Genomic DNA, 10,763 nt, shown 5'->3' on the forward strand with positions numbered 1-10,763 from the left:
TGCAAAATCTTTGAGACATGAACATATGCCAAAGTGCATTCCTGAGTAAGGATGCTTCCCTGAACCGAGGCCATAATTCATTAAAACCCAAGGTGCAATTATTCTACTTTTTCCCGTGAGCGGGGATGTGAAAAAGGGGAGGGGAAGAAAAAAAAAAAAGAAAACAAACAAAGAATTAATTTTGATTTGAAACTGATCTATAGCAACAAGGGGCATTTGGTTTTATTCAAGGAACTACAAGTGGGGAGTATTTCAGAAGATATCTAAATAAATCTTTTTAAAGGGTTTTTGTTTTTTTTTTCCCCTTCTCTCTCCCTTTCTTTCTCTCCTTTTCCCTCTAATTACCCATGTCTGGTAGTCTTGGATCTCAACCCCTTGTTATTTAAAATACATATTCATGGCACTATATTTTACAGTTGCACTGTTCTGGTTACAAAATAGCTTCTACTTTTCTAGGACATAATTTCATTTTGTTTAGCCAAGAATTCATTAAAGAAGCTATAAATAACCTCCTTTAAATATTTAGCCGTGAATAGAGGGTGGACTGGCATTGATGGCTTATTTTAGTACTAATGCAATATGCTTTAAAAAAAAAAAAATCCACATTTGAGCATGAATCAAGTTAATCATTAACACTTCCAACATGATTCTAGAAGCTGCCTAAAGCAGCGCCCGCTCCCCTCCTAGCAGCAGCCCACAGGAGCCAGGCACCGACCCCGGGTGCCTCCTGCAGTCAGTGCAACGTGCTCCTGCACCCCGGGGCCACGCAGCCTCCTGCTTTCGGTGGGTAAGAGATGGGAGCTGTGCCTCGCTGTCATCGCTGCTGCCGAGCAGGAGACCATAAGCACAAGGCTTGGTTATATTAGGGCAAGCGAGGAACAGCACTAGGGGATATCTTGCTCACAGGTATAGAGGAGCAGACACTGGGGGTTCCAAGGTTGCATGTTCCCAAAGTCACAGAGCTGTAGCAAGAGCAAATTCTTTCTTACACCTTGTATGTCTTTCTGCCTCACTTTCAGACAGGTTTGATGATGTCAGCTCCCAGCATCACTGGAAGTTTCTCCATCTCTCCACACCATCTTGTCCTCGCTCAGTGCACTGCACCCATCACTGTGCTGACACAAACATGCTGCCAAAGACCAGGCAATTCACTAGCTTCAAACAAACATGCACAGCCATCGAAAACAACAGCAACAAAAACCCATCAACACAAGAAAACAAGTAATCTGTTTCTGAAGCCCAGCTCCTATTATCTATCATTCAAGGAGTGGCCCCTAAAAAAGTTATGTCAGCACGAGGGAGGGATGTCAGGAAGGACCACTCACAGACCAGAAAACTGGGCACAAAACTGTACCCCAAGTGGTGTGGCACTGCTACTTCTGAAACAAAGTCGAAGGACTGAGACATTCTTCCTTAGTGCTCACTGCCTCCGGCCATTCCCAAAACAATTACAATGTTTTCTGCATATATAAAAGAACTGGGAGGTTTTGTAATCACGGTCTGAGTTTATGCTTCTCTCCTTAAGAGCATTCAGTTTCCATGGACATTCATTAATGGGAGGTTAAAAAACAATGGCAGAAGAGAACGGGCTGCTTTCATATTCGAGTGGTTGCAAGCACTCCAAGTTGGAAATGCACATTCAAAATAAAAACCTTCCTGTGCTGTTTCCAAATTATACTAGAACAGAAAACGCACAACTTTCACAGCTTTTTTACTGAAAATTTAATCTTACAAAATACCCTTTTCCATCAAAGAAACTTCCCTGCAATGTACGTGAACCCAGTGTTTTATAGATCTGTACAGGGAGATATCAGAGAGGTTTGATAGAAGAAAAAAAAAAACTTTTAGCAGACACCTAGTTGCAAAACCTACAGCAATGGGAATACAAGTGTGTCTTAAAATGCTAAAGCAAGTAATGCAATATAATTGTTGAATCCATTTGAAATGTGAAAGTTTCCTTAAAACGGTCCATATGGTATGCAGAACATCACAGCTGGCACAAAACTGCCTGTATTTAGGTTTAAACACAAAAACAATGTATGTAAGGAACATTTTTTGAAAAATAACCCGAGTGCTGCTATCATAAGGCAAACATACACAAAGGTGCTGACAGCATACAGGGAAATCAACAGAAGATGAATATTTAACTGTTCAAACACCAAACTGTTTTTAAACGTCGCCAACAGAAGTTTGAAAGATAAACAATGCCAAATCAACACAGGAGACCCTTTGAACTAGCTAGGTGTAACGCATGTAGCTGTACATCATCTCAACAAACGTGGAAGTGGACATCGGTGCTCAAAGCTGGGCATCGAGGCCCGGCCTAGTTAGTCTGTTGCATTCTGGCAGCTCTGAATTTTGATATCCTCTTTGTAGTTTCTTGCGATGCTCTGGACAAAACTTCCTCCGATTTCTGCTCCAGAATGGTAGGCAGGACAGGGTGAGCAATGACTGGGTGTGGTATCAGGGAGGGAGACAAAGGCTCCTTCTCTATGACAGTTCCAGAAAACGCCTGTAACAGAACAGAATACTCAAAATGAGCTAATAAAATGCAAATGTGAAGCTATGCCCATAAGGTCATTACCCTATATTAGCCTGATTAGGATTGTTATTTCTTTTAATCAAAAGTAAAGAAATATCTTTAAATCAATGACTGTTCCTTGCATAAGTAACCAAGTTGTAATTAACCTAAAAATACAGCACATTCAAGGATGACTGAATGAAAGACAATGTCTTAAAAGTACTACTTAATCTCAATCCGACTGCATAAATGATCTAAAAATTTCCTTCCTCGCTGACACATGCTCAAGAAATAACACAGCTGATGTAATATATAGTTTCATTTTGGATAACAAATGGAGATTTTGTAAAGTTGGAGTATGTCAGCATTTCCATCAAACGTCATATTTTATGACTTAATACCTTCTAATTGCATCAAGCTGACACACTGCATACAAATTGGCAAGCATATATTTTTTCTTCCTCCTTACCAAATATGATCAAAAAACAGTCAAAGCAATTTATACTTAAGAGAAGAGCAAACTTGCTTCCAACTATCCCTCTCTACAAAAGGTCCAATAAACATTTAATGTTCAAATGTGATAATTCATATGACTATTTTTACTTAACTAAGAAATGGCCGGGACTCGTGGAAAACATCTGAAAAAAAGACAACTCAGAACTATTTTTCATAAGCCTATTTTGGAACAGACCATCATAGTATGGAGTGAAAACACAAAATTCAGAATGCCTAAGGACAAGGGAAGCAGTTTACATCCAAGGTTGGATGACCATGCTGGGCATGAAAGAATGCACACCAGATTTATTAACTATGCTTAGTTTTGCTTATTCATAACTCAGTTACCAAGAAAAACAAAGCAAAACAAACCAGCCATTCTTTTCTTGCAGGACCTGAAGAAAAAAAAAGCTTTTTTTTTTGTTTGTTTTCTGCTCCAGTAGCCAAACTATGCCTAAAGCCATGCCTGTACACAATTACATTCTTCTAAAAACGTGTTCATTTTAAAAAAAAAAAAAAAAAAAGCAAGCAAAACACAAACTAAGGAGATCATGGCAAAATTAGAAACAAAAAGGAAAAAAAAACTTTATGTGTGGCAAATGGTAATGGAGAAATAAAGTATTTCAAACAGCCCCCAAAAATAACCAAAAAAAAAACAACAGCACTTACAAAGGCATGTACTTCAACAGGAGCGCTTTGTTCAGTTATTAAAAGAATACAGATTATATTCTAGAGAATGATCAGACTGCCCTCACAATATGGATTATAAAAATATATCAACAATGCATGTGGATGTTTTAAAAAAATGTAGCAAATGCGGTCCATTAAATTTGCAATGTGAAGTGCTAACTCCATGGAAGAATTTTCAACCATGCATCTTCTACCTGAATTCATCTGTAGCTCTTCGTATGAAAAGCAATGATAAATAATACATTTTATGAGAAATATATTTCTTGTAAAAAATATTTCTTCTCAAAAAGGTGTTTCCAGTGACCTTGTCCGTTGCGTTGGGCACTACTGAACATTCACTGGACTCTTAGCTTAGGGCTAACTTTTCACGAAATAAGAGCGATGAATATCCTTCCGTCATGGATTTCAGACAAGCAGCTATATGTACTCCTTGTATTCATTCAGCCGCTGTGCAACTGTATCATTTCCCTTATGCAGTACAGTCTCTTTCCTTTATGATTGAGTACTGAACTTTCCAGAAGCATGGAAGCAGGTGTTTTGGATCACTGCTGACCCTGGTATGGAATAGGACAAGCAGAATATTGGCAGAACACCGGGTTACAAGGAGTCATCCCTTCCCACTCAGCAGCTACGTAGCTGAGATTGTCTTTTATTACTTTTTTTTTTTAAGCCAACTGTACACACCGAAGGGAAATTTTCAGGATGGCCCAATCAAGGGCACACCAGCATATAACTACTTTGCTGGACCTTTACAGGAGAGTTTGAGGTCAGAGGGAAGCCAACTGCCTCGTTTCCTGCCCTCTGCCTCTACACTGTTTATGACTAAAACCTGTCATCTGATAACATCCTTCTGAAGCAAAACTAGGTAGGAGTTAGAATATCATTTTAAAGAAATCAAACAAACTGATGGTGTAAGCAACTATATTCTTTGGATTTTTCGTTTTTATCCCTGCCAACAATCAATAATTAATTAAAAACTGTACCTCAGTTGTCCCTGAAGAAGGAGGAAGCTTTTTTGGTTGCTGCTGCTGCCCCGCCTCCTCCTCTTCCTCCAGTATGCCTTCGCTGTTGTCACTCTGAGTAGCTTCATCACAGCTAATACTCCTCTGAACTCCTCGTCTGTCATCAAACTCAGCAGCACTGTTCTCACTGGTATCGCTACAAACACTATTCTCTCTGCTTCGAGACTTCAAAATTGATTTACGAGGGACATATTCTCCATTCACAACATCAACAAAGACTCTATAAAGGAAAATGTTAGCTTTAATAAACCATTTCAGGATCAGATGACAAATTTACAGTGATCTTCCTTTGTCTTTTGTACAAATTAATTACGATGTGCTTTTCCAACTTTTTCACTGTAGAATTACAATACTGTACCTTTGGAGGCATTTTATTTACCGACGTACAAGAACCAATTCTGCAGAGCAAACACTGCTACGCCTGTTATTGAAGCATTAAGTTGGTGTACCTTCCAGCAGGAAACACAAAGCTCTTTGCAAAGTGTTACAGAAAATGAAGTAGCGTAGGTTAGAAAAGTTGGAAAAAAGGTAAACTAAGCAATTTTCAGGGCCGTGTTTGTAAAGAGAAGCAGAAGGTCAGAGCGAGAGAGATTCCGGAACGAAGTCCTTTTCAAACGTAGAATACAGAAACAAATACTTGAAACATTCACTCGCACATGGAATGCATGAAGCTTTTTCTTGACAAGTGCCATAATCTTCTGCTTTCCATTAAAAAATAAAAAAATAAAAATCAGCTTTTAAGATCAGATCAACACGAGGACACTTTTCAAGTACTAACAGACTGTAACTGATAAAGAGGCCTCTTCCTACAGTTTATACTCCATCTCTATGACTTGAAGAAGTCAAGGGTGGGTGGAGCAGAACAAGTGGCATTAGAAGACAGAGCCAATTTTATCAAGCTCATGAAGGAGGAGCCCAATGACTGGATGAGTCTTAAGGGTTTTACTTGTTTCTTAACAGCTTTATTCAGCACATACTCTTGGGAACACTTGCTTGCTTCTATAGAAAATACAGCTCCTTAGCAGAGCTGAGGGAGAGCACCATGGAAGAATCCTCTACCTCATCTTCAGCCCCAGTTATTATTGGATGAGTTTTTAACTTCTTATACTTTATACACTTTTTTTTTTTTTTTTTTAAAGATAGGTAAGTGCTTGACACAAAAACAGTGACTTTCACTGACACTTATTCAGCCAACTAACAGGTATCCATGTTCATTTTTAAAGACCTAAATACCTGCTTTAATTCTCCCTTAATCTTGGTTTAGACTTCATACAGTCTAAGCTCAGTTATTTGTAGAGCTCTCTAAGTGCACACATTAGATTGCAGAGCACTTTTTTTTTTAGAAGAGGAGAGAGCCAGGAATAGACTGAAGTCAGGCAGGAAGAGCGCAAGAGAAACTATGTAAACAGAAGACCACAGTACAATTTGAAGACAGTGGAAGGAAGAAATAAAAAGAAACACCTATTAGGTGGATGAGAGGAGTAAAGGAAGCGACAGACCTGGTCAATTATGTTTGAAAACAAAAGCAGCAGTAAATGACAAGGGACTGATGACAACACATAACAAACTGCTATATTACTTTATGCAGATGATACGTACTGGCAAACTAGACTAACTTTCAGAAGCTCCAAAAGAAGTGAACAAACTGATAGCTGAAAAGAAAATTCAAGCCAAGAAATGTTTCATGGATACAAAAGCATTGCAACCACACAGAAGCCGCAAGCTTTCATTCATGAGTAGTAAATTCAGTTCCAGCTGTATTTTTTCAGGTAATAGTAGGCTCACTTCCATGCTATAGGTGAACTGAAATGAAAAGAGAAGTTCTGCTACAAGGAAAGCTCACTGCTAATACCATAAATTACGTACCGGTAAATGTCTGCTGGGGTTTTGATGTTAGGCAGCTCTGGAGTTGCATGGCCATGGCCATTGCCATTGCTGTTCTTCCTTTTACGCTTGGCCTCTTCTTTCTTTTCACTGAATTTCAAAGTAGTATTTTTTCCCGTGTTTATTCTTACCTGAAAATTGAACACAAATGACAGTCTAGACCATGAGATCAACAATCACCAGGCTGAGGATCAACTGAGTAGGGTAGTTTGGTTAGGTTGCAGATGAACTTGATGATCTTTAAGGTCTTTTCCAACCTGAGCAATTCCATGATTCTGTGAGTTTTGACATTCTCCTGTGCAAGCAGTTGAGGACTACAAAGAACAGCTAAGTTAAATAAATGCACAGAGTAATGTTCACAGTAAGGAACTGTTTACACCTTACCACTTGTACCAGGCTAAAGAATGCCACTGCACTTATGAGCATGGATTTTGCATATAGCCTATGACAATTTGCTTGAGCTTTTTAATAGTTGAATTCATGTTAAGTAAAGTCATTTTAAAAACTTATACATAGGATACCACATTTTACATCTGCCTGAAACCAGTACAGTTTACATTTTAACACCACTTTTACTGCCAAATTTATCAAATTTAAATGGTGTTTTTTAAAGGTTCAATTCCATCTAAATAAATTTCACATACAGTTACCTCTCTACCTTATCAACATAACGTAAGATAACATATATGCTATATGTGTTTTACAAAATCTCTTCACAGAAACATGTAAGTATTTATGTACAAACCCTTTTAGGCTCGACAGTATGAGAGAAAAAAATAGTTGGAACAGAGCTATCTCCAACATCTGCATCATCTTCATCATCACTGTGGTAACACGTAGAGCCATTAACATGGTGAACAAACAAGTCTGAATTTGTTACTTCTTTCTGGAAGTTGCCCTGAGTAATACAGTCTTCTGCTCTGTATGTTCCATTGAGATCCATTCTCTTATCCTCCTTTTCCTCTTCCGAGGAGGTTGTATCTTCTCCATTTGTCTCAACTGTATCAGGCATCCTATGAAACAAGAAACATTTAAGTGAACCAAGTAAGGTAACTCTTACTCTTGAGAGACACAGGCATACAAAGCAGCCAACAAGCCTGCACTTCTCTTTTCCCAGGTACTACATTTTCAGCCAGACTGTGGAACCTTACTCATACTCAGTAAAGATGTCCAAATCCTTTCCACATCAACTGGACAAATTAAAAATGTGGCATTCTGGCTAATGACATACGTATTGCTTTAGGAAGAGAACGGATCTAAGGATGCCATTAAACATTAAACGTTTAACTCCTACGTTGTAAACGAAGGATTTTCTTAGCCTGTGGGAAATGGATTTTACCTTCCCCCTCTTCCATCTTCTCAAATAAAAAGTCCTACAGTGCTGGATGGAAACAGTTGCACAGAGGTAAACCTTTGGCCTTGCAGTACATGCTTTGTTCACATTCCACCCATCTTCTACCTACTACAATTTTAATCACATTTTTCTGGTCACATACTTGTACTTACAAACAGATCTTCTGTGTACAAACACATCTTGTAATGTTGTGAACTCCAAACCTGAATGTGCTGCTATACCTGTCAAGTTCACCAAGTATCTCTTCTTGTCTCTCAAGCTCTTCCAAGCGGGCCCACAGCTCCTCCTCTGATTGAAAGCGGCCCACTGATTTCGTGTCCCTTCCATTTGCCAGGAAATCTACCTCAAAAGCATCTGATACCTTTGGTTTTGAATGAGGTTTATGAGCTGTTCTATATTTGCCTGTGTAACAAAAAAAAAAAAAAAGACATTAATACAATTGACACAAATAATAAATGAACAAATAAATAATAGAAATGAACTGGGAAAAACAAAACAGAAAGGAATTAAGGCATACTGGGTGGAACATTTTCCATTTCAAATTATTGTTTAACTGTTTAAGTGACACTGCCAATGAACCAGAGCACCATCACAGGATAATAGTCTCCGGATGTTACAGAAATACCAAGGCAAAGCACAGATGTTTATTTACAAAGCAGGAGACACTGATCTTATGACATTTTTATTACACTGTTGTTCAGATGGTGCTTTTTTTCTCTCTTTTTTTTTTTAACCTCTCATGCCTTGATTTGATCTGATAGATAACAGTATGTCAATGTGACATTTGCTCATAGTCCCATTAATAGCACAGTTTATTAACTGAGAAAACAAACCTCGTTTGTACTTTAGCTCATTTTGGACAAAGTCATATATTTAAAGAGTCTTCTGTTTTGGGTTGCTTTTTTTTTATTATTATTATTTACAATGAAGACCATCACAAATGATCTCGGAGTAATCTGATCAAAACGTAGCCAGTACAAATAGTTTTAGTGAAGAAGGTCCACTTTGAAAACTGCACAAAAGTTTGTCTTTCAAAAATAATACATATAAGCCACCTTAAAGCCTCAGAAGTGACCTGAGACACATTCCTGTGAGTAAACAATAGTCACAGACAAGTTTTTGAGGGCACTTAAAAGCTTTGCTACCTGGACAAACCACGCACGCACTGAGGATGGGGAATACTTCCTCCTGTTTGCACACCGTCTAGCACACAGGGATCAAACAGACTGAAGACACCAATGCTTCAATGTCTGTCTGAAGGACAGCACTGCTTCCTGAATCCCCCCTGCCTCTGGAGCACTGCCTGCTCCCCTGCCTGGTGCCATGCAGGTTTGGAGGGCATTCTCCCCCCCCAGTACATCAGCAGCTCCCAACCCCCATTCAGGAGAGCCAAACCTTCCTCTTCTGCCACTGCCACATATGCCCAACACCATCTTTCTGGGAGTCTTTATGGAACGCTGCTTTTGCTTCTCATCAACAGTAACACAGTGTCTTCATGACTCAGCATCCTTAAAATTTGAAGTTATCTTTTTATTAACCAATTATGTGGCCTTGATTAATTTTACGAACTCACAGTTTAAAGATATCCTTATTCAAATATGTCCATTTGTACTTTAATCCTGAGATAAATACAAATTCAGCAGCAACACGAAAAAGCAAACAGGTGACTGTAAGTCATGTTGGAAAGCGTGACCACTACTCTTCCACAGGACAGCATTTTTCACTGTGTCATTAAGAAAAGGTTGAAATGTATTCCATTGAGATTTAAATATAAATTGAGATAAGCTAAGTAATCAATCTGGCTTGTGAAATTACAACTGATATAATTACAAAATTAACAAATAAAATTTGGAAGGATTATTTAACAATCTATTACAACTTGATATTCAGGTTGTGCCCTCCCAGTTTCTTTCTGTTCCACTTCAACACTAACCACTAATTCGACCACCAAGGTAACTGCATGGCTTTCTGATCACTGTGCTTTGACATAGCAGTACTCTTCTCTTCTAATTCTGACAAAAATTCTGCCAGTTAGGAAACCAGGTCAGAGCTCAAAGACAACAGAGATATCCACTTGCTGCTCCACTACACACTGTGCTCATTCACTGCTGTTACTACAAAACGCTACCAGTAACTTCATATGCTAACTAAAAAAGCAGAATCCCACAGAACAGTCAGCAATACACTAATGAGATGCTTGAGATACTTGTTTTTGTCCTCTTCAGAGATACAGGCTGATGAAGCCCAGCCTTGCCTCAAAATAATCCATAAATTGTTCTTTTAGGCCATCTCTCACCATCTCAGTAAAGATCGTGCTAACAGAAGAAGTACACACTTGCTACATCTTGAGACAAAACAAAGATGATTTCAGAGAACAATATTGATGGAAATTTAGGATACAATGAAAAGCTACATGAAGGTGAAACAGCATCCACAGGCACCCACGGCATGCTGCTGCAGTAACACTCGGGGCAAGTTACAAAGGCTGCACCTCCTAGAGCATTTTCTGTTTTGCAACAAAATGTACCAGAGTAGAGATGTGCCTTCAGCCAGTCGCAGCATATACAGAACAGCGATTTATTCCTAACAATGAACAGCCCAGTTTGGCCACCTGCAAACCTCAAACTACTGCTCCTTCTCAACATGTCCAACGAAAGCTATTTTCAGACTGTGGAAATACTTCTTCCTCCGCTTTGCCTGAGTCTTTTCTATCAAGCACCACTTCAGCTAGCACAGAAATCATCCAGTTCCTCATCACCACTATCTGTGCCTCCCAGTGCCCTCTCCAGAAATCTCC

The 10,763-nt window shown here is 38.9% G+C and overlaps 1 protein-coding gene across 1 annotated transcript in view; it reads right to left on the reverse strand.

The window, feature by feature from the left end:
- Positions 1–2,323: 2,323 nt before the first annotated feature.
- The window catches only part of URI1 (URI1 prefoldin like chaperone), a gene marked incomplete at both ends in the record, with an annotated part of 38,687 nt that continues 30,247 nt past the window's right edge, over positions 2,324–10,763 (reverse strand). The window contains 5 exons of the mRNA XM_079541690.1: positions 2,324–2,512; positions 4,690–4,948; positions 6,595–6,743; positions 7,358–7,625; positions 8,188–8,368. Of these exons, the coding sequence (XP_079397816.1) occupies positions 2,324–2,512; positions 4,690–4,948; positions 6,595–6,743; positions 7,358–7,625; positions 8,188–8,368 (1,046 nt within the window). The remainder of the gene's footprint in view (positions 2,513–4,689; positions 4,949–6,594; positions 6,744–7,357; positions 7,626–8,187; positions 8,369–10,763) is intronic.

The sequence above is a fragment of the Tetrao urogallus genome (genome assembly GCF_951394365.1).
Source record: "Tetrao urogallus genome assembly, chromosome: 12".
Classification (NCBI taxonomy): domain Eukaryota; kingdom Metazoa; phylum Chordata; class Aves; order Galliformes; family Phasianidae; genus Tetrao; species Tetrao urogallus.